The sequence below is a fragment of the Staurois parvus genome, unplaced genomic scaffold, assembly GCF_062004578.1.
Source record: "Staurois parvus isolate SC_StPar_1 unplaced genomic scaffold, SC_StPar_1.0 ptg001165l, whole genome shotgun sequence".
NCBI lineage: Eukaryota > Metazoa > Chordata > Amphibia > Anura > Ranidae > Staurois > Staurois parvus.
This window is the reverse complement of record NW_028318961.1, coordinates 221,785-246,657: the sequence shown is the minus strand read 5'-3', so window position 1 is coordinate 246,657 and position 24,873 is coordinate 221,785. Positions and strand designations below refer to the sequence as shown.

The 24,873-nt window shown below is 45.6% G+C and overlaps 1 protein-coding gene across 2 annotated transcripts in view; it reads left to right on the top strand.

Annotated features, from left to right (window-relative positions):
* STX8 (syntaxin 8) overlaps positions 1 to 21,233 on the top strand; it is a 300,489-nt gene extending 279,256 nt beyond the window's left edge. For both annotated transcript variants that reach the window (XM_089659572.1, XM_089659574.1), the window contains one exon: positions 20,018 to 21,233. Coding sequence is in view for 1 of the 2 variants with exons in the window: in XM_089659574.1 (XP_089515700.1) it covers positions 20,018 to 20,082 (65 nt within the window). In the remaining variant the exon portion in view is untranslated. The remainder of the gene's footprint in view (positions 1 to 20,017) is intronic.
* Positions 21,234 to 24,873: the final 3,640 nt, after the last annotated feature.

The following is a 24,873-nucleotide window of genomic DNA, read 5'->3' as shown; positions in this document are numbered from 1 at the left end:
ACTTAACGAAACGGGCCCCGGGAGGGTGGTGGGGGGGGGGGGGGTAACCAGGCAGATTAACTCGTTTAGGCCTGGCTGTTAGATTTGACAGGCCTGAAACAAACAAGGCCCTTTTTTTTAGGATTAATGTCTGAAAAAAGGCCTTCCGGGATTAAATTTTAGGTCCTTTTCAGCGAGCGAGCTGGTGGTCTGTATTGTGCTTCCCATTATTCGGCAAAACGCTCATCTTGGACCATAGCAAAGCGTCGCTATGTGGGTTAACTTGAATGTTTTATTTGGAAGGACAAAAAAAAAAAACCCCTGAAAAACAAAAGAAAATGCGTACGCATATGAGAGGGATCTGATATTCATAAATGTTTTCCTGGACGTTCCAAAAAGTAAACGTTACCTCAACAAAAAGCCTTGATGGGTGTCTTTTATCGCTATGTCACCATGGCAACTGTACAAAGGCCATATTGTATTAAACAGGAGCAAATAAATCTATACGTACATACTCAAGTAGCCAAAATATATATATATTTATACTGACCGGCCACCTTATTAGGTGCACCTTGATAGTACCGGGTTGGACCCAATTTTGCCTTCAGAACTGCCTTCATTCTTTGTGGCATAGACCCAACAAGGTGTTGGAAACATTCCTCAGAGATTTTGGTCCATATTGACATGATGGCATCACGTAGCTGCTGACGATTTGTCGGCTGCACATCCATGGTGGGAATCTCCCGTTCCACCACATCCTAAATATGCTCTATTGGATGGAGATCTGGTGACTGTGGAGGCCATTGGAGTCCAGTGACCTCATTCTCATGTTCAGGAAACCAGTTTGAGATGACTTGAGCTTTGTGACATGGTGCGTTATCCTGCTGGAAGGAGCCATCGGAAGATGGGGACACTGGAGTCATAAAGGGATGGACATGGTCAGCAACAATACTCAGGTAGGCCGTGGCATTTAAATGATGTTCATTTGGTATTAAGGGGCCCAAAGTGTGCCAAGAAAATCTCCCCCACACTATGACAACCACCACCAGCCTGAGCTATTGATTCAAGGCAGGATGGATCTACCACACCATGACACCACCACCAACCTGAGCCATTGATATAAGGCAGGATGGATCTACCACACTATGACACCACCACCACCAGCCTGAACCATTGATACAAGGCAGGATGGATCCACCACACCATGACACCACCACCAGCAGCCTGAACCATTGATACAAGGCAGGATGGATCCACCACACCATGACACCACCACCACCAGCCTGAACCATTGATACAAGGCAGGATGGATCCACCACACCATGACACCACCACCAGCAGCCTGAACCATTGATACAAGGCAGGATGGATCCACCACACCATGACACCACCACCAGCAGCCTGAACCATTGATACAAGGCAGGATGGATCCACCACACCATGACACCACCAGCTTGAACCATTGATACAAGGCAGGATGGATCCACCACACCATGACACCACCACCACCAGCCTGAACCATTGATACAAGGCAGGATGGATCCACCATACCATGACACCACCACCACCAACAGGGTGAACCATTGATACAAAGCAGGATGGATTCATTATTTCATGTTGTTTACGCCAAAGTCTGACCCTACCATCTGAATGTCACAGCTGAAATTGAGACTCATCAGACCAGGCAACATTTTTCCAATCTTCTACTGTCTAATTTTGGTGAGCCTGTGCGAATTGTAGCCTCTGTTTCCTGTTCTTAGCTGACAAGAGTGGCACCCGGTGTAGTCTTTTGCTCCTGTAGCCCATCCGCTTCAAGGTTCGATGTATTGTGCATTCAGAGATGGTATTCCGCATACCGTGGTTGTAACGATTGGCTATTTGAGTTACTGTTGCCTTTCTATCATCTGGAACCAGTCTGCCTATTCTCCTCTGACATCAACAAGATACTTTCCTCCAAACAACTGCTACTCTGGATATTTTCTCTTTTTCAGACCATTCTCTGTAAACCCTAGAGATGGTTGTGTGAAAATCCTAGTAGATCAGCAGTTGTTGCCCATCTGGCACCAACAACCATGCCGGGTCACTTAAATCCCCTTTTTTTTTTCTCTATTCTGATGCTCTGTTTGAACTTCAGCAAGTCTTCACCATGTCTAGATGCCTAAATGCATTGAGTTGCTGCCATTTGATTGGCTGATTAGTGTGTTACCAAGCAATTGGACAGGTGGACCTAATAAAGAGGCCGGTGAGTGTATATACACACATATAGTGATATTTTCTCTGTGTCGAGACTTTGGAGACACCCTGTACAGTATATCAATGAGACAGCACAGTGGCTAAATGGTTAGCACTTCTGCCTGGCAGTACTCGGGTCGTTGGTTTGAATCCCAACTATGGCACCACCTGGTTAGCACTTCTGCCTGGCAGTACTCAGGTCGTTGGTTCGAATCCCAACCACAGCACCACCTGGTTAGCACTTCTGCCTGGCAGTACTCGGGTCGTTGGTTCAAATCCCAACCACGGCACCACCTGGTTAGCAGTTCTGCCTGGCAGTACTTGGGTCGTTGGTTCAAATCCCAACCACGGCACCACCTGGTTAGCACTTCTGCCTGGCAGTACTCGGGTCATTGGTTCAAATCCCAACCACGGCACCACCTGCCTGGAGTTTGCATGTTCTCCCGGTGCCTGCATGGGTTTCCTCAGAGTACTCCAGTTTCCTTCCACACTCCAAAGACATGCTGGAAGGTTAATTGGATCCTGTCTAAATTGTCCCTAGTATGAGTATGTATAAAATTGAGCAGGGGCGGACTGACAACTCATGGGGCCCTCAGGCAATAGGGGATCATGGGGCCCCCGTGTCCTTGCCCAAACTCAAAAAAGCCTATGAAAAAGGTACCAGGGGCATCTCATGGGGCCCCCTACTGACCCCGGGCCCTCGGGCTGCGCCCGAGTTTCCAAATGGTCAGTCCGCCCCTGATTATGTGCGTTAGGGACCTTAGATTGTACGCCCCTTGAGGGTTAGGGACCTTAGATTGTACGCCCCTTGAGGGTTAGGGACCTTAGATTGTACGCCCCTTGAGGGTTAGGGACCTTAGATTGTACACTCCTTGAGGGTTAGGGACCTTAGATTGTACACTCCTTGAGGGTTAGGGACCTTAGATTGTACGCCCCTTGAGGGTTAGGGACCTTAGATTGTATGCCCCTTGAGGGTTAGGGACCTTAGATTGTACACCCCTTGAGGGTTAGGGACCTTAGATTGTACCCCCCTTGAGGGTTAGGGACCTTAGATTGTACACCCCTTGAGGGTTAGGGACTGATGTGAATGTACAATATATATGTAAAGTGCTGCGTAAATTGACGGCGATATATAAGTACCTGAAATAATATAATAAATTTATATATTTCTCATATTTTTTCATTCTAAAATGGTTTTTTTTCTTTTTCCTAAGGCTAGCATCACTTTTTGTCATTTTGTTCTGTTATCTGCCTGACAAATGATCCCCCCCCCCCCCCCCACACGCCGTCACGTTCAGAATCCATCATGCATGAGGGAAAGAAGGCAAAAAAAAGGGACAAATTGCCGTTTTCCCCCATTAACGTCCCCCCTTATTAAAAACCTATTAGCGAGGCCCACTTTTAATTGATACCATATTCCGCACGCTCCGGCAGAACGACACTTCAGAGTGCCCCTTCACGGTAAATCAGGCCAGAACTCGGCGCTGAATGCCGGGGCCTTGTGCTTCTCCGCTGGGGAGACACAAGAGACCCTGTCAGAACAAGACATATTTATGACGCTTTTTTTTATTTCTTTTTTTTTTTTTTTCACACGGCACTTGAATGGCAGCCAGCATCTCAAACAGGTTCTCAGCCTCACAGAAAGCCCGGGAGATCGCAGTGTAAATAGCACCATACCAGAAAGACAAGGCCCCCAATCTCACGGTGACAGATGACAATCGTTGCTTTTGTGCGCACATGAGAAAGCCCTTGTACGCTCAGGGCCGTCGTTAGCCTGATATTTTCCATAAGCCGTAGCCCCGGCCTTTTGTTGACGGAGGTCTGTCTAGCGGCACGAGGGGGTTAAGGTTGCCATGGCACGCCTCATAGACAATTAAACAGACTTTATATCGGGAAGAGAGTTCACATGGGATTAAAGGACCAAAAAAATAAAATAGAAAAAGGGGTGGGGGGTGCTCTAGTCTGAAGAGCTTGCAGTCTCCTTGAATGCAAGGTGGTTTCCAAATTGGCGTAGGTTTTTCTGACTTCCGATGAGAAAGCCGAGCGATTAATCTCTTGGAAACTATGGGAATTCACTAAAGTTGTGTTTCAACAAATGTGAGAATATCTTTTTTTTTTTTTTTTATGGATGGATTTACTATAGGCGGTGTTCAGCTTCGGATGTGGATGTTTATGTTGCCTTTCCTGCCGTAACCACCGCCGTACGGAGGCCATGGTGTACGTGAAGTGCGTAGCCAAGGTATAAAGATTCTGGAGGGCATCAAAATACATTGAGATGTTCATGTAGGCCCACCAGAGGAGCTCCAACCACAGTCACACATTTATATAGCTCCGACATATACCATAGTGCTGTACACAGAACACATCAGTCTCTGCAGCTGAAGAGCTTACACTGTCATGTGCCCCCCCCCCCTCAGTCATATACTTATATTATTATACATTTGTATAGCTCTGACATATACCGCAGCGCTGTACAGAGAACACTGAACCAATCCCATCAGTCTCTGTACCAGAGGAGCTTACGCTCTATTGCCCCCTCCCCCACAGTCACATCAGTCTCTGTAGCAGAGGAGCTTACACTCTAATGTCCCCCCCACAGTCACACACTATTATTATACATTTATATAGCTCCGACATATACCATAGTGCTGTACACAGAACACATCAGTCTCTGCAGACGAACAGCTTACACTGTCATGGGCTCCCCCCTCAGTCACACACTTATATTATTATACATTTATATAGCTCTGACATATACCGCAGTGCTGTAAAGAGAACACTGAGCCAGTCACATCAGTCACTGTACCAGAGGAGCTTACACTCTAATGTCCCCTCCCCCACAGTCGCATCAGTCTCTGTACCAGAAGAGCTTACACTCTAATGTCCCCTCCCCCCACAGCCACACACTATTATTATTTCACATTGTATATTTCTCTGACATATACCGCAGTGCTGTACAGAGAACACTGAGCCAGTCCCATCAGTCTCTGCACCAGAGGAGCTTACACTCTAATGTCCCCTCCCCCACAGTCACACACTATTATTATACATTTATATAGCTCTGACATATACCGCAGTGCTGTACAGAGAACACTGAGCCTATCACATCAGTCTCTGTACCAGAGGAGCTGACACTCTAATGTCCCCTCCCTCACAGTCACATCAGTCTCTGTACCAGAGGAGCTTACACTCTAATGTCCCCTCCCCCACAGTCACACATTATTATTATTATACATTTCTATAGCTCTGACATATACCGCAGTGCTGTACAGAGAACACTGAGCCAGTCACATCAGTCTCTGCACCAGAGGAGCTGACACTCTAATGTCCCCTCCCCCACAGTCACATCAGTCTCTGTACCAGAGGAGCTTACGCTCTAATGTCCCCTCCCCCACAGTCATATCAGTCTCTGTACCAGAGGAGCTTACGCTCTAATGTCCCCTCCCCCACAGTCACATCAGTCTCTGTACCAGAGGAGCTTACGCTCTAATGTCCCCTCCCCCACAGTCACATCAGTCTCTGTACCAGAGGAGCTTACGCTCTAATGTCCCCTCCCCCACAGTCACATCAGTCTCTGTACCAGAGGAGCTTACGCTCTAATATCCCCTCCCCCACAGTCACATCAGTCTCTGTACCAGAGGAGCTTACGCTCTAATGTCCCCTCCCCCACAGTCACAAGCTTTTGTTGACTTCAGGATGGTTTTGCATTCCTTTACAAATCTATGGGAATGCAAAATCTGCCTGATGCAGGTCAGAAGGGGGTTAACTGCAGACCACATGCACCTCAGTGAATTCTGAATGATCTCAAGCCCAGGTTTATGCCATCATGGTCAATTCAACATTCAAACATCACTTCATCATACTTCAAAATAGCTTCCAAACCCCAAAGCACAAATGCCGTCTATGATAGCCATTAGGCCAGTTATATCCTTTACATTTACTCCAAATGGGCAATTTAGAAGTCCTATGATGTCCATTCAGGGACGTTCTTCCTCCACACCTCTGTTCCACAGTCTTCTTTGCGAAGCCAACCTTAGACCTTGGATAAAGCTTGGACATGGTGTTCTTGGCCAGATGTAGGTGTAAACTGTTCATGTTTTTGCCTAGAGGATGGAAACACGCCAGCACCTCCTTATCTTCAGGGGAAAGCCTTAAACCCATCCAACCGATTGGTCCCCATGAAGAATGGTTGGCCAACATCATCTTCTGGTGCCTATTACTTGGCAGATGCTTGTTTCAAGTATACGGACAATTCAGCTACATCCCCATCTAGCAAAGACACATCTTCCTGTCTCTCCAAGACTTTGTTGGCGAGATCTCTGAGCCCAGGTCTGTACACCTGCTGTGCCCATTATGATGGGTTACCACTATCCTTGTGCTGAGTTCCCAGGTCTTTACACCTGCTGTGCCCATTATGAGGGGTTCCCACCATCCTTGTGCTGAGTTCCTAGGTCTGTACACCTGCTGTGCCCATTATGATGGGTTCCCACCATCCCTTTGCTGAAGTCCCAGGTCTCCATACCACTGTGTCCATTATGATAAGCACCCACAATTCCTGCACTAGGTTTCTGTGCCTGCACACCTGCTTTGCTCATTATAAGGGGCTCCCACTATCTCTGCACAGGTCTGCATTCCTGCTGTGCCCATTATGAGGGGTTCCCACCATCCCTGTGCTGAGTTCCCGGGTCTGCATTCCTGCTGTGCCCATTATGAGGGGTTCCCACCATCCCTGTGCTGAGTTCCCGGGTCTGCATTCCTGCTGTGCCCATTATGAGGGGTTCCCAGCATCCCTGTGCTGAGTTCACTGGTCTGTACAACTGCTGTGCCCATTATGAGGGGTTCCCACCATCCCTGTGCTGAGTTCACGGGTCTGTACAACTGATGTGCCCATTATGAGGGGTTCCCACCATCCCTGTGCTGAGTTCCCAGGTTTGCACACCTTCTGTGCCCTTTATAAGGGGCTCCTACCATCCCTGTTGTATGGTTTATTTATTCAATATTATGGAGAATGTAACAGGAAGAGGCAGAACACACAAATGTTGGCAGGGACACATAAATCTCACAGGTGAACCGAAGCAGAGTTGGGATTTATGGCACAAAAATCTCAATGGTGGGGCATTCAAGATATCCAATAACTTAGCTCACCAGGCTCCACCTATAATGAAAGTATCACCGACCAAAGAGTTGATGCCGATGCACTGTGCTGCTTGCAGTAAAGTGAGTCATGTCCAGGGGCGGACTGACAACTCATGGGGCCCCCGGGCAATAGGGGATCATGGGGCCCCTGTGTCCTTGCCCAAACTCAAAAAAGCCTATGAAAAAGGTACCAGGGGCATCTCATGGGGCCCCCTACTGACCCCGGGCCCTCGGGCAGTGCCCGAGTTTCCAAATGGTCAGTCCGCCCCTGGTCATGTCATGAGAGTAAGGTGTCCTACAATGGACACCTGGGGCCTGTGGTGGACCAGGTAGTAGCCAGCCTAGGTAGCCACTTCCCAAACTAATAAAATCTATTAGGCACCGTCCTAACTTGTCTACAGTAGATTGACAAACCTGGTGTGTAAGTGGAAGACCAGTACTCTTTACCAAACGTCTGATTCGGGTCTCGCGTCCCTTTGAAGGGTTAATTGCTCTACCACTTCTAAGAAGAGGACATCACTGGGGTGCTTGGCAAGGTTCAACAAAGAGCTGCCATGTGTTACAGTCATTTCCACACCGTGCCGTTACACTTCTGTCTTTCCCTATTAATCTTTCCTTTTTCTTTTTTCCACTGAACTGATCCTTGAAATATTCAGCTGAGTAATATCCATCTTTCCCAGATCCCCAGCAAGAAGGACTCCATCTACCCCCCGATCCTCTCCTGATGACTTTTCTGCTTTTTTCCAGTCTGGGTGACTCGTCTCCGGGGGATTTTAGGGGGGGGGGGGGAGGGCAGATATGAAAATATGGAATTATGAGCTTCCTTTAATACACTCGAAGCTGTTCCTTCAGGAATCTGAGAGTCTTTATACTCAATATGTGAAGAGGCCAAGCAACCTTTACTGAAATGAAAGCTTTTCAATTGTTTTTCTGAGATAGATTTGGTTCGGTGAGGTGCCAACAAGCAGTGTACAAATACAAGGGCTTATTTACACTTGCTCCGGCTTGAATTGAAGCGCTCGCTGCTTCAGCATGCTTTTTTATGTGCTTTTGATGCTTCAGTGATGCTTTTTTGAAGTTTTAAAGAAGCTTGGCAAATGCCTTGTGTGTGTTGATTTTCTATTTGTTTTAATGGAGCCTAGTAGATCCCCAGCTCAGTAGTACCCCCACTCAGCAGTTTCCCAGCTCATTAGTACCCTTGTTCAGCAGATCCCCAGCTCATTAGTACCCTCGTTCAGCAGATCCCCAGCTCATTAGTACCCTCGTTCAGCAGATCCCCAGCTCATTAGTACCCTCGTTCAGCAGATCCCCAGCTCATTAGTACCCTCATTCAACAGATCCCCTGCTCAGTAGTACCCTCGTTCAGCAGATCCCAAGCTCATTAGTACCCTCGTTCAGCAGATCCCCTGCTCAGTAGTACCCTTGTTCAGCAGATCCCCAGCTCATTAGTACCCTCATTCAGCAGATCCCCTGCTCATTAGTACCCTCGTTCAGCAGATCCCCAGCTCATTAGTACCCTCATTCAGCAGATCCCCTGCTCATTAGTACCCTCGTTCAGCAGATCCCCTGCTCAGTAGTACCCTCGTTCAGCAGATCCCCTGCTCAGTAGTACCCTCGTTCAGCAGATCCCCTGCTCAGTAGTACCCTCGTTCAGCAGATCCCCTGCTCAGTAGTACCCTCGTTCAGCAGATCCCCTGCTCAGTAGTACCCTCGTTCAGCAGATCCCCTGCTCAGTAGTACCCTCGTTCAGCAGATCCCCTGCTCAGTAGTACCCTCGTTCAGCAGATCCCCCTGCTCAGTAGTACCCTCATTCAGCAGATCCCCCTGCTCAGTAGTACCCTCATTCAGCAGATCCCCTGCTCAGTAATACCCTCGTTCAGCAGATCCCCTGCTCAGTAATACCCTCGTTCAGCAGATCCCCTGCTCTGTAGTACCCTCGTTCAGCAGATCCCCTTCTCTGTAGTACCCTCGTTCAGCAGATCCCCTTCTCTGTAGTACCCTCGTTCAGCAGATCCCCTGCTCAGTAGTACCCTCGTTCAGCAGATCCCCTGCTCAGTAATACCCTCGTTCAGCAGATCCCCCTGCTCAGTAGTACCCTCATTCAGCAGATCCCCCTGCTCAGTAGTACCCTCATTCAGCAGATCCCCTGCTCAGTAATACCCTCGTTCAGCAGATCCCCTGCTCAGTAATACCCTCGTTCAGCAGATCCCCTGCTCTGTAGTACCCTCGTTCAGCAGATCCCCTTCTCTGTAGTACCCTCGTTCAGCAGATCCCCTTCTCTGTAGTACCCTCGTTCAGCAGATCCCCTGCTCAGTAGTACCCTCGTTCAGCAGATCCCCTGCTCATTAGTACCCTCGTTCAGCAGATCCCCTGCTCATTAGTACCCTCGTTCAGCAGATCCCGAGCTCATTAGTACCCTCGTTCAGCAGATCCCAAGCTCATTAGTACCCTTGTTCAGCAGATCCCCTGCTCAGAAATACCCCCAGCTCTGCTGATCCCCCACTCAGTAGTAACCCCCAGCTCTGCTGATCCTCTGTTTTCTTGGTCCTCCTCCCTCTCCAGTCTCCGCTTACCTTCTGCTATATTGCTCCCATGCTGCTCACCACGTGTGGCATCTGTTAGTTTCTGGTCCCTCCTCCTCCTCCTCCACCCCCCCCCCAACCAACAACTGTATTGTTGTTGTATTGTCTCCTGTTATATTGTGAAGCGCTGAGCAAACTGTTGGCGCTATATAAATCCTGTATAATATATATATATATATATATATATATATACTGTGTATGTATGCGTATATATTTTTATATATTATATATATATATATACAGTATATATATATATCCCATATAGTTTGTAAACTCTATAACGTTCACACGAACCACTCAATATACACGTATTGTGATTTTCTTTGTTTACCAAAGACATATAGCAGAATACCTTTTTGCCTAAATTTATGAAGAAATTTGATTTTATTGGATGTGTTTTAATACCGAAAGCAGAAAATTTTTGTTTTTCAAAATTTTCATTTTTTTTTTGTTTAATAAAAAATAAAAACCCCAGTGGTAATCAAATACCAGAAAAAGAAAGCTCTATTTGTTTTTTTTTATTAAAATATATAAATTTAGGTACAGAGTTGCATGACCGTGCAAGTTAAAGTCAGAAAAAAATGTCCTGGTCATGAAGGGGGTAAAACCTTCTGGTGGTTAAAGGGGGGGACCTGGGTTAATAACAAAAAACACTAAAAACAAAAATAATAATATTGCTGTCACGGTATGTGATCCCACACAGCATGCGCCATGCAAAACCAAACCTTTTTTTTTTTTTTTTTCACTTACCTGCACTCGTAGTTCCAGCATCTCATAGTTTCCGCGGTATATTGGCCGTGGAATTGTGGTAGCAGAGCGCGTAATTACAGCAGGACGCGGAGCACGGCCGGGCCAGGGAATGCCGCTACGTCATAGAGGGAGTTATGGCTCATCACAAATATCTTGATTAATAATGTCAAACTTGCCGTTCCCACCACCTGCCTGTCCAGATTGGATCCACTCTTGGCCCTTTGCCCTCTGTGGTAGTCATGATTAAGCGGCTTGAAATAAAATTCTCTCTGCAAAAAAATAAATATTAAAAAAAAAAATATAAAATGAATTCTGTTTTTTTCTTTGGCTGACTCAGTTACTAAAACAGGCGTATAACTCCCGGTGTTTACACCCAAAATCTATTTCTCAACGTTTGACGTCGTGTGTCACTGTAGACCGTTTCCTAAATCGTGTTTTTTTTAAAATTATTATTAATCTGTTACCTGGAGATCCTGCCGGTAACAGCACTTCCTTTTGTAGGATGACAACGCTCAGCTACTACCTGATAGGCAGACGAAAGGCCAGCTGAAGGAACAGGTTGAGATGACTGCTGATAGTTTTCAGGCAGTGACTTAAAGCGGAGCTCCACCCAAAAGGGGAAGTTCCCCTTTAAGGACTGCTCCCCATTATGAATTGGCACCTTTGGGGGGTGGGGGGGAGCAGGTACCCAAATTTGACAGGTACCCGCTCCTAATTCCGATCCGATCGCCTAGGCAATCGGAAACGGAAGCTGTCCTCCCTCCCTGTAGTCTTTTGGAACACGTGACAGGTCCCAGAAGACTACAGGACCATTCATGAAGCGCAGCACTACTCGCGCATGCGCAGTTGGCACCTGAGTGCCCACACTGAAGATGCCGGCCTCCTGGAGTCCAGGAAGGCTGGTGAAACGAGCTGCGGGGGACCCACTGCGGGATCGAGGGACAGGTAAGTGGCTGTTTTTTAAAAGTCAGCAGCTACAGTTTTTGTAGCTGCTGACTTTTATTTTTTGACAGGTGAGTGGAACTCCGCTTTAATGCATATTAAACCCAAAACCAAAAATGTAATATATTGCAGCTTACCAATCATTAGATGTGGTGGCTGCATTCGTTTTCTAATTTTAGGCTTCTTTTTCTCTGTTTTCACCTGGCGATCTGGCCAATAACACACCTCCCGTATTAGAGCGCCCCCACTCTGGAAGAAGGAGCACCGGGGGCACCTTTGGACAGCAGCATTGTCAGTCTGGGGGGAAGGGGCGTATTAGATATACTAGAAGATTTAGATACACTAACCAATTGAATCCAGAGTCCAACTAATACTTTACAATCAATTACTCATACTCGTGTACACTGAGGCTGATAAACTGACGTTTAGGAGCTTTTCTGCGTTTTTTTCAGCAGCCCCTGAACTCTCCCTAATGTTCTCCTATGTGTCTGTGTACACATCTTCGTTTACAGGCATATGAGTTTACAGTCGTTTTTTTGAACGCACCAAACTTGCTTTCAGGAGTAGATTTATCAGCGTTTCAAACGCATATAAACGGGGCTAACCGTGTTTATAAGCGTTTGCATTTAGAAGTGTTTTTTAACTGTTCCATATCCAGATGCTGTCCGGAGCCTTTTTTCTTCATCAGAAATGCATGCAAAGCAGGGGCGGACTGACCATTTGGAAACTCGGGCACTGCCCGAGGGCCCGGGGTCAGTAGGGGGCCCCATGAGATGCCCCTGGTACCTTTTTCATAGGCATTTTTGAGTTTGGGCAAGGACACAGGGGCCCCATGATCTCCTATTGCCCGGGGGCCCCATGAGTTGTCAGTCCGCCCCGTTGCAAAGTGTTTTCCATGTATTCAAATGGACCCGGTACACCAGCGCATTCAGTTCCAGGTTTGGCATGAAGGAAACAATGGTAGAATACTCATGATGGGATCCATAGTGAATACAACCAGAAAAGACAGGTCATCTCCACACATACTGCTGTCTCTGCTTCTGCTCTCTATATTTCTCTCAAAATGTCTGAAATAGTTAATTTTTTACTGTTTCTCAGTGCTTTCTGGGCATTTTGGAAGGTCTCCTGTTGTTATCTTTAAAAATCGCTTCTAAACGCAAACGCTCATAAACGCGGTATGCAAACGCGACTAAACAGACTTTTTTAACCTACGTTTTCCAGCAGTCAGTTTCCATCGTTCAGAAGTGTTTTCCAAACGTTCCGTGTACATACAGCCTTACAGCAAGAGGTTGTTTTCCATTTTGTTTTGTCTCAACCTTCAAACTGATACATCTGCTGGAGAGCTTGGCTGGATCACCAGATGAAAATAGAAAATTTAAAGCCTAAAAATGAAAATTAATGTAGCCATCACATCTAAGAATTGCTAGGGTGCAATAGAATTTATTTTTGTTAATTACTTTACTTTTAAATTATTAATTACTTAACTTTTCCACGTCATCCCCAAGCCATTTCTGGCACTTTTTTGTTTACAAGTTTAAATCAGTTTTTAATTTTTTTTGCTAAAAAATCACTTAGAAACCCCAAACATTTTTTTTTTGTAGCAGAGACCCTGGAGCATAAAATGGCAAACATTGCACATTTTTTTATGTCGCACGGTTTTTGCGCAGCAGTTTCTCAAATGCAATTTTTTGCAAAAAATATACGTTTGAATTTTAATGGAAAAAAGCACCATACAAAACCCATTTTGTTTTTAATATAAAAGATGATGTTAGGTCAAGTAAATAGATACCAAACATGTCACGCTGACAAACGGCGTACATTTTTTTTTTTTTAATAGTTGCGTTTATTGAATTTGTACAAAAGTAAAACAAGTCAAGGTACAAAGAAACTTATGGCAGTCAGTAGAAATACAATACACCTGACATTTCAAGGCTAAAGATCTTCCAACGGACAACCTGAGGCGGATCGAAGGCGTAAATTTTAATATTCCATTATTTTTATTAGAGAACAGGAGTCAGAGACTACAGACACGGCAGTTGAACATAGAACACAACACCAGTAGTAAACAACTAAGAAGACATAGCAATGTCTGGAGGGCATGACAGGAACAATATGAACAATTGTCTGATCATCCAAATTAAACATACAAGTAGTCCCAGACAGGGAAACACATAGAAATCAAAGAAGTTAGTCTTCATTAGAAACGGCAAACGTAAACCTGGTCTCCACAGGACCAGAGACAAGGAACTGCGTAAATTTTACTATCCGTAGGCAACACTTTAGATTTACAGAGGAGGTCTGGTACTAGAATGACTGCCCATGATCTGACGATCGCGGTGATACCTCACATGTGTGGGTCGATTACTGTTTGCGCTTGTTCGGGACCGATGTGTGCGTTCACCTTTGCGCACGGGGAAGGGGGCGCACTTACATTTTTTTTAACTAGTAATTTATATGTTTTTTATTTTTACATTCTTGCTTTAATTTTTTTCACTTTTATAGCTGAATGTAAACATCCCTGATGACAGCAATAGGCATGTGACCGGTACTTTTTATGGGCAGCACAGTGGCTAAATGGTTAGCACTTCCTCCTGGCAATACTCGGGTCGTTGGTTCGGATCCACCTCCTGCCTGGAGTTTGCATGTTCTCCCTGTGCATGCACACTCCAGGCAGGCGGTGCCATGGTTGGGTTTTGAACCAATGACCCTACTACTGCCAGGCGAAAGTGCTACCCACTTAGCCTTTAAAGTGGTATTGAACCCTAAATCAAACATGGGCAGCACAGTGGCTAAGTCCACCTTTAAAAAATGATTGCACATATTTTTGTAGAAAAAATATGCATTTATTATTTTTTTGCAATTGAGCCTGTAAAACATTGCAACTACACAGGTTCCTGCAGACACCTCCTCCAGCTCTCTGTCTGTACCGAGGTATGGACTTTTTACTTGGAGAGTAGAGGAAATGCCAATAGACTTTGAGTCCAGTGTTCACCATACTTGTATTCCGTTATATTCCATCTACCGCATTGGCAGATGGGACTTGTAGTTCATTCATTCACAGATCTCTGTGGATGAATGACGGTCAATTCCAGCTTTCAGTGGGTCTCCAGTCAGCTGGTAGACGTGCCGGCCAGTAGCTCGGCTCTCCTGGTGGAGAGCCTTTGTGTGGATGGAGGAAGTATCATTACCATGGCAGGGTCACCAAGTAAGAAACTTTGTACATGATCTACAAAAAAATGATTTGCTTAAAGCCCAACTCTAAAGTTAATGTAACCACCCCCTCTCCTAGCCATCCCTCACACCCCCCCAAAAATACACGTTAAACCCCATTTTCACTATCTTGAATCCATGGTCATGTGATCAGCCAGCGCTGGGTCCTTCTCCTCACTGTTGACTTCTTAAAGGGGTCTTTTTTTTGGGTGTTGACAATTCCCAGTGGTCGTCCAGAGGAGGGTTCATGTTGGGATCCTGAAGAGAGATGATGTCAGACCCATGAGAGTGAAGAGGACCAGCCGGCAACACTAGCGGTTCCCACAGGAGGAAACGGCTTCAGTGAAGGACCTGGATGGGGGTAACTCAGGTTATTGTAACTACTTCACCAGGAAAACTTTATTCTGGGAAGGAAGGGTTGGGGGAGGGAGGAGGATGAAGGAACAGGGTTTGTGCAGCACTGCCGTTGGCCAGGTAGGGATTGGACACTCAGGACATTTTCTGGTCAGGAGGAGACTCCAGAGGAACCCAGTGGATGATGTTAGACACTGAGGGATGTCCTGGGGAGGAGGAAGAGCTGGGGAAAAAATTAAGTTTAGTGTGGAGTTGGGCTTTAAAAAAAGTGAGACATGAGGTCAGATATACCGGAAATGGATTTTTGGGTTTATGTGCGCTATAAAGCTTAACGCCAGCCAAAGTATTTTTCAGTGTCAATAAATTTTTATTAGACGTTTGCCGAGGTTTCAGAGACATCGGTGCGCTTATAAATGAGTGCGGCCAGGTTTGCGCCTGTACAGGGAGCCCTGGTTACTCCGGTGCCAAGAAAATGCAGTCTGGTAGAAGAAATAAATAGTCCTATAGTGGGAAGCAAGACCACCCATTGGATAACCCATGGTCCGCCTGATGAAACTGCAGTTACAGGCCACTGGGGTTGAGGCCCATAAGTAGGTGAATTGAAAATGGTGATGATGGTGAACAAAAAAAGTTTAGAAGGAAAAACAAGGTGGAGGGGACCAGATAGGAAAAGTCAGAAAAGGGTTTCATGAAGGTGGGGTCGTAGGGTAGAGAGCTCAGAACTAAAACCGGGTCACCTTGTATCTCAATGTAGATGAGCCCAAAGACCAATTAAATCTCTAACAAGGTCGGGTCGAAGTCTTTGAGTCATAATTTTCAACCCATGGAACCCATGCTCACATTTTTTTAATTTTCTGGAATCTCGTTTAAGAACGGTAGCCATTTCTTCATCTATGAAAAACCAGAACCCCTTCTGTATTAATGGGCGATTGTGGGATTAGAGGACTACCATGCTTTAGCCAATGCTCCTTTGTCCGCCCTCAATAGAAAAGTCAGAAAGTGGGATTGTGAGTTGGTACAGTCAGTTTACGGCTCTGGTAACTTGCCTATGCCGTTACCCAACACAGTGTACACCAGTTGGTACACATGAGCCCAATACTGCTCAATTTTTGGAAAGTCCCACCAAATATGTAGATGAGTACCCAGAGTTTGACATCCCCGAAACACCTGCCTGAGGAGGAAGGTACAATCTTCGCTGAAGGGGCAGAGACACAAACTTCTCCTGGGAAATCTCCCCATTGTGGGAGGGGCAGAGACACAAACTTCTCCAGGGAAATCTTCCCATTGTGGGAGGGGCAGAGACACAAACTGCTGGAGGGATATCTTCCCATTGTGGGAGGGGCAGAGAGACAAACTACTGGAGGGAAATCTTCCCATTGTGGGAGGGGCAGAGAGACTAACTACTGGAGGGAAATCTTCCCATTGTGGGAGGGGCAGAGACACAAACTACTGCGGGGAAATCTTCCCATTGTGGGAGGGGCAGAGACACAAACTACTGCGGGGAAATCTTCCCATTGTGGGAGGGGCAGAGACACAAACTACTGCGGGGAAATCTTCCCATTGTGGGAGGGGCAGAGACACAAACTACTGCAGGGAAATCTTCCCATTGTGGGAGGGGCAGAGACACAAACTACTGCAGGGAAATCTCCCCATTGTGGGAGGGGCAGAGACACAAACTAGAGCCCATTTCCTGGCTGGAAGACATCCAGTATCAACTAGCTCTTTCCTCCCTAGCCTGACTGTCTCTGGTCTGTCCCTTTTATTCATTGGATAACTTCAGCTCTTTCAATCATGGAGGCCGAGCATCACATGTGGGCACTACCTAGGGTGGTGTGCATGCAAATACAGCCTACCTAGTTACACCCTCTCCTTCAGACTGACACCTACTTATCAAGGCATTTTGATATTTGCATGACTCCTCCCAAGCCCCAACCCATTGCTTACTTCAGGGCTGAGGGCTCTTGAGATGAGTACTGAGACAGGATGCTGTGATATTTTCAGAAAGCTATGTACAGCCCCCTACTGGCCCCTCCCACCAGCCATAATTTGCCTGCTTTACATAGAGAAGCACAGAGAGCCAGTGATGATCTAAAATAAGTGATGTAATAACAACAAGTTTTATGTAATGATTTTATTAGCACGTTGATGAGGAGGAACCAGAAAATACAAGCAGGTTAAACTTCATTATTGATCATTTTCACTTCTACACCCATTCAACAAATGGGAGGAGTGGTCATCATCTGGATAGGCATAGATTGGCAATGAAAAGACTCCCAGAGGCTCCGATCCTTCACCTCTCCCACCAGCAAGCAGCACTTCAGCCATAGAAGCTTCCATATTGTGTTCATGGAAGATTTACAATGAAAACAGTCGCTTTTTTTTCTAAAGAAGATGATGGTCAGCGGCTGTAAGGCACAACATGGTGGACTGGGAGCTCTCTGTGCTAGGAAGCCAGGACATCACTGCATTCCCCGAATTGTTGAAGGCATCTAAGTGAGTGAAATCAGAAGGTCAGCCTGACCAAGGAACATTTCTCCGCGATTATCCTGCATCCTCGCGCCTTGCTGATAAATTTAATCAGCTGCGGAAAATGCTGATAATCACTCGGATTTGTATTGACAACTAAATCTCTTTCATGCTAGTTGAAAGGCCAACTTAGGCCGGCCATACATTATACAATTTTCTTGAGAGTTTTGCTTTAGATTTACCAAAAACCATATAATAGGAGGTCAAACCTAAACAACACTTTGAATTGTATCCAATTAGGCGGGCCCTTGCACTACATAGTTGAAGGTAAATCTAAAGGAACTTGGACAGAAAATTGTATAATATATGGCCACCCTTATGCAGGCCATAGACGGGTCAAAAACCAGTAGTTTAAAAAAAAAAAACGAAAAATCTGTCGTTCGATTTTGCAGGAATGCAGCCAGAGAGGAGAAATTATTGCTTATACAGCCTTTATGGGTGTAAAAGCAATCAGTGTAAAAAAAAAAAAAATCTTCATCACCCCCCACAAGTACAGTGTCGCTATGGTGACACTGTACTGCTAGGGTGACAGTATGTTAAAAAAAAAAAACATAAATAATATAAAAAAAAAATAAAAATGTAAAAGAACATTTTTAAAAAACTATAATTTTTGGTTATAAACTAATTTGGGTTATTTTTTTTTTTTTTACTAAAAAGATAACTGAATAAATTTTGGCCAAGATTTATGAAGAAAGATTATTTAAATTTGCAAAATTTTATAAGAAAAACACTTTTTTTCAAACTTTTTGGACATTTTCGTTTATATAGCAAAAAATAAAAAATCCCAGTGATGATTAAATACCACCAAAATAAAGTTTTATCTGTCTCAAAAAAATGCTAAAAAATTCATATGTGTACAGTGTTGCATGACCGCGCAATTGTCATTCAAAGTGCAATAGGGGGTGAAAGTGTCCGGACTGGAAGGGGGTGAAAGCGTCCGGACTGGAAGGGGGGGAAAGCGTCCGGACTGGAAGGGGGTGAAAGTGTCCAGACTGGAAGGGGGGGAAAGTGTCTGGACTGGAAGGGGGGGAAAGTGTCCGGACTGGAAGGGGGGGGAAAGTGTCCGGACTGGAAGGGGGTGAAAGCGTCCGGACTGGAAGGGGGTGAAAGCGTCCGGAAAGGAAGGGGTTGAATGTGTCCGGAACGGAAGGGGGTGAAAGCGTCCGGAAAGGAAGGGGGTGAAAGCGTCCGGACTGGAAGAGGACGAAAGTGTCCGGACTGGAAGAGGGCGAAAGTGTCTGGACGGGAAGGGGGTGAAATTGTGCAGACAGGAAGGGGGGAAAGCGTCCAGACAGAAAGGAGGTGAAAGCGTCCGGGCTGGAAGGGGGTGAAAGCGTCCGGACTGGAAGGGGGTGAAAGCGTCCGGACTGGAAGGGGGTGAAAGCGTCCGGACTGGAAGGGGGTGAAAGCGTCCGGACAGGAAGGGGGTGAAAGCGTCCGGACTGGAAGGGGGTGAAAGCGTCCGGACTGGAAGGGGGTGAAAGCGTGCGGACAGGAAGGGGGGAAAGTGTCTGGACAGGAAGGAGGTGAAAGTGTCCGGACAGGAAGGAGGTGAAAGTGTCCGGACTGAAAGGGGGTGAAAGCGTCCGGACTGAAAGGGGGTGAAAGCGTCCGGACTGGAAGGGGATGAAAGCGTGCGGACAGGAAGGGGGGAAAGTGTCTGGACAGGAAGGAGGTGAAAGCGTCCGGACTGAAAGGGGGTGAAAGCGTCCGGACTGGAAGGGGGGGAAAGCGTTCGGACAGGAAGGGGTGAAAGCGTCCGGACTGGAAGGGGATGAAAGCGTGCGGACAGGAAGGGGGGAAAGTGTCTGGACAGGAAGGAGGTGAAAGCGTCCGGACTGAAAGGGGGTGAAAGCGTCCGGACTGGAAGGGGGGGAAAGCGTTCGGACAGGAAGGGGTGAAAGCGTCCGGACTGGAAGGGGGGGAAAGTGTTCGGACTGGAAGGGGGTGAAAGCGTCCGGACTGGAAGGGGGTGAAAGCGTCCGGACTGGAAGGGGGTGAAAGTGTCCGGACTGGAAGGGGGTGAAAGCGTCCGGACTGGAAGGGGGTGAAAGCGTGCGGACAGGAAGGGGGGAAAGTGTCCGGACAGGAAGGAGGTGAAAGTGTCCGGACTGAAAGGGGGTGAAAGCGTCCGGACTGGAAGGGGGGGAAAGTGTTCGGACAGGAAGGGGGGAAAGTGTTCGGACAGGAGGGGGGTGAAAGTGTCCGGATATGAAGTGGTTAAGGGGGTCATTTTTATATTATGTTTGGCTGCTTTAAGAGAATTATTATGTTTACAATAATTCCAATTTGTTTTCTTCCCGCAGCCCTATGGGTGCTCATCGTCCTCCTTCTCATCGCGATTGTTGTGGTGGCGGCTTGGCCGAAGTGACCAACGAGACATAAACGGTTAAACCTGCAGTCGGAGTACGGCGATGGCCACGACTTGTCAATTCCTCATCTTCCTACAGCTACTGATCTCATACCAAAGGACCTTCAATGTATTCTAATCAACACATAACTGACTTATCCTCCGGGTGTCTCCTGATTTTTCTTTCGTTTTCACCACCTCACCAACCCTTTGCATCCAGTCCTCTGAGCTCGGACGCCATCTTGGAAGAAGCCGGCGCTGAAAGGGTTACGCCGAGATCCTCTTTTATTTCCCCCAGCGGCTGCTCTAACTTAGTGCGTTCCAAAACAATATATACGAAGTGTATATAAATATCCGCAGACTCACACGGGGCCAACGCCCATCCATTTTCAGACCTGCGTGACATCAAGTTACCTGAAACCAGCTGTTTTATACTCGCTAACGACCAAGTGGATATCTCAGCTCTATATTAAGCTTTTCGCAGAGGTGGGGGTGAAAAAAAAAAAAAGGAAGATTTATAATAAAGAGAACATAAAAATACTGGAAAACATCTGAGCCCCCCTCCCGGGCCCTTCATGGGCGTACCGTTCAAATCAAAACTTGTAATAATTTGGCAACTTTTTGAAAGAAAAAAAATAAATGTTGCTTTTTGTTTATTTTATTTTTTTTGAAAGGCGTGACCATAGATAGAGACGTTGGGCCTTTTGTCCTCCTGAAGGAGCGCAAGGCACTACCACCGACTTGCTATAAACCGTCAAGCTATGCAGAGGATTCTGGGAAAAAGTTACCGTTTTGAAGTCGAGGTTGACACGCTCTTGTCACGATGAGATTCTTTTCTGAGCCTCGGAGTCTACGATGTCCCAGAACAGATTGTACTCGCCTGTCCAGGATTTCCTTTGCTCCGCCGAGCAATTTGTAGGCGAGTGCTTTTCCCAGCCTTGTGAGTGATTCCATATGGGACGCACGTACCGGGCAAATTATAAGCATCCATACAGGTTTCTCAACAATCTGCAGCTGACACATCTGACACGGTGAAATAAAAAGCCTGTTGAATTTCTGAAGGGAAAAAAACGGTGAAAGAAATGTTATAATGGAAGTGTTTTAAGATGTAGGCAGAATTATGGGCTGGAGTGCACTCCGGATACTACATACAATAAAAGTAACTCACGCTATTAACCTTGTCGGTATTTTGTAATAAGTTCTCTTAGATCGAAATTGTTAACCGCCTCTGCTTTTTTTTTGTCCTCTGTCTCATTTTTTTTACATTTTTCTTTGTGTTCAAGATTCGCCACAAGCTGCCCATCATTCTTACCCTACACCCTCATCTTCCTCCATCTTGGATTCTTCTGCCTCTGTCATCTCGTCATAGTTGGGCTTTTCTATGATCTTCTCTGGTTGTGTGAAAGTTCTAAAAAGTACTATTTAATAACTAAAATGTTATACTTGTTGTTCAGTTCAGCAAGGTGTTGAAGTTGTGACCCTCCAGCAGCTTAGGGAGGGATGATATGCTACGTGACCATCACACCTACATTATATGGCTGATGGCTTATTAAAGTGGTCTTGCAATATCTAAGAAGGCTTCCCAAGCCTGGTTACCTTAGCTGACTTCGTACCAAAGGAATGTCATTACAAACTGCCCAAGTCCTTAAATGGGTATGTTGCTAGGAGGGAAGTTGGTAATTTCTTTACATACGAGTCCTATTTCCTACAGCCAAAACTTTGAAAACTTTGCCTCAGAGCTGCTATCATGCAAGCTTCTGATCTGATCGTTTGTGCCATGCCGTGAAAGCGGGCGTGACTGTGGCGGAAAGAGCAAAGTATTCTTGTTATATTTTCTAATATTGATGCATTTGTTATCTGTATCTGTCATTACTTAATTCAATGTTATACCTACAAGTGTTTGTGTGATCTCGAATATGACCCCAAAAGCGGAAACTATCGCATAACTGTGATAAAACAATGACAGAACATGGAATTTCTTCCAAATTGAGTTTAGATGTTTCCAATGAAACGTATTCTTAATGCTACAGCATGAAAAAAGGCATTTTAGACCATTGTCCGCTTCCAACCTTATATAGACAGTTTGGTGAAGACCCTTTTTTTATTCCAGCATGACTCTACCCCTGAGAACAAAGTCACCTCCATAAAGATAATGGTTTAACCAGCTTGGTGTTGAAGAACTCGAGTGGCCTACACAGAGCCCTGACCTCAAACCCACTGAACATCTTTGGGATAAATTGGAACACCGATGGCTAATCAGATCTTTTCATCCAAAATCAATAATGGACTCCAACCCTACTGAACACTTTTGGGATTAATTGGGAGGCCACATGTGAGCCAGATCTACACTCTCCAAAATCTTGTGGAAAGCCTTTCCAGAAGAGTGTAGGCTGGTGTAGCCACAAAGAAGACCCAAGTCCCTTGTGCATGGGTTTGGTATGAGATGTCCAAGAAGCCCACATGATAGTCAATGTCCTCAAACCTTTGGTTATATAGTGTAGCAAACTTGGGTTACATGAACAAATAAGCTAGGTTTAAAGAAGACTCAAGTCCCTTGTGCATGGGTTTGTTATGAGATTTCCAAGAAGACCACATGATCGTCAATGTCCTCAAACCTTTGGCTATATAGTGTAGAAAACTTGGGTTACATGAACAATTAAGCCGGGTTTAAAGAAGACACAAGTCCCTTGTGCATGAGTTTGGTATGAGATTTCCAAGAAGACCACATGATCGTCAATGTCCTCAAACCTTTCGCTATATAGTGTAGCAAACTTTGGTTACATGAACAATTAAGCCGGGTTTAAAGAAGACCCAAGTCCCTTGTGCATGGGTTTGGTATGAGATTTCCAAGAAGCCCACATGATCGTCAATGTCCTCAAACCTTTGGTTATATAGTGTAGCAAACTTTGGTTACATGAACAAATAAGCCAGGTTTAAAGAAGACCCAAGTCCCTTGTGCATGGGTTTGGTATGAGATGTGCAAGAAGCCCACATGATAGTCAATGTCCTCAAACCTTTGGCTATATAGTGTAGAAAACTTGGGTTACATGAACAATTAAGCCGGATTTAAAGAAGACTCAAGTCCCTTGTGCATGGGTTTGGTATGAGATGTCCAAGAAGCCCACATGATCGTCAATGTCCTCAAACCTTTGGCTATATAGTGTAGCAAACTTGGGTTACATGAACAATTAAGCCAGGATTAAAGCTCTCATTTGGAGGTAAGGTGGTGGAGAAAGTTAAAAACCTCTGTCATGGGTTTGTAATATTGTCTGTGTCCTATTGGGGGGATTTCACCTTGTTTCCTTACCATACAGGAAGTATCTTAGCAGATGACACAGGCAGCCATTAAATGTTGTAAACCTTGACAGACATTCTAACCTTACCCCAAACCTAAAAACATTTACAATATATTGTGATATGTATACATACAGTATAGGACAGATTCATTTCCTGTTGTGCCCTAATGCAGGTAGCAAGGGAAATAATCCCCAAGGGGATGTAGGCAGCAGGGAAAGCATGCTGAGTTTCTAACCCTTCCCCCTTCTATCCAAACTAACAAAGTTTTGGCTAGAGATGGCCTTCAGACTTTGTCATTTGAGATACTCAAAGTGGTAAAAATGAACAAATCTCTTTTGAAATCCCATCCACAGCGGCCACAAACAAGACATAAAAAAGGATCTGAACTATGGAAAATGTGTCCGAAAAAGGCAAACCATTATTACTTAAAAGCTCCCTACAGATGATCTTTCTCCTATGACTAACTTTCCTTGCCTTGATCTGCCCTGTGCCTCCATATAAAGGCAGTAATCTTAGTAGAAACAGGACTTTGTTTCCTCATGTCATGGCAAATCCCCCCCACCACCACCTCCCCTCTTTACCCTGATGACTGGTGGGGTAGTAATGAAGAAGCAGCAGCAGGAGAGGTGGAAGAAGCACAGATTCATCGAACTGATGAAGCAGAAGCAGGGAGATTCTTGCTCTGCAGGTCCTCTTGAGCTTTCTCTTGAGCAAGGAGAACAGTGAGCAACACCCTAGTAACATCACCAAATCTCACTCAAAATCCGGTGAGACTAGCAGTTAGAGGCAGCAGTGCCCTATATCATCTCGCTTCAGATATGCTGCTTTGAGACCACAAAACAGGAGTTCCTAGACCAGTCCTCAGCAAGGGTTTTGTGGGACCCTGGGGTTCCTCAAGAGGTGTCCAAGAGTTCCTTGAGCTGTGACTGATTAACCTCCCATTCGATGGTGCCTGTGCATAGTTCTGGGGCTGACCAAAGCCATTTGGCAGAGCCAAAGGCATGGTACCAATGATCTTTTTTATCTACCTGTAAGAGTGGCATTCTGTCCAACATTGTAGGGGTTGTATGCTTCCCACAAGCCACCAATATGAAGCATTTTTCCCAATGATCTTCTAAGAATTGGTTTTGGCAGGGATCCCCTGGGAACTGAAAACTGTTTTAGGGGTTTCTCTAGGGTAAAAAGGTTGAGAAACCCTGTGCCTAGGCCAGACTATTTCTGAGACAAAATTAAAATTTTTAGATGTTATCTCTAGAATAGCAAATGTTTTTGAGTTCAGGTTCACTTTTGTAGTTAAGAAACTGGCCTTCAAAACCGCCTTCAGTCTTAGCAGATATTTCCCTTCTCTGTTGGAACTCTGTCAGGCAGATTTAACATGGCAGCACAAAGATGATGTGCCAAATGCAGAAACGCACAAATCCATTCAGATTTTTTGTCATAAAAGGTGATTTTCTTAATATTTTGGGTTTTAATGTTTTGCTTACTCTGGCTTTCTATTAATCTGCTCTTTGCCTT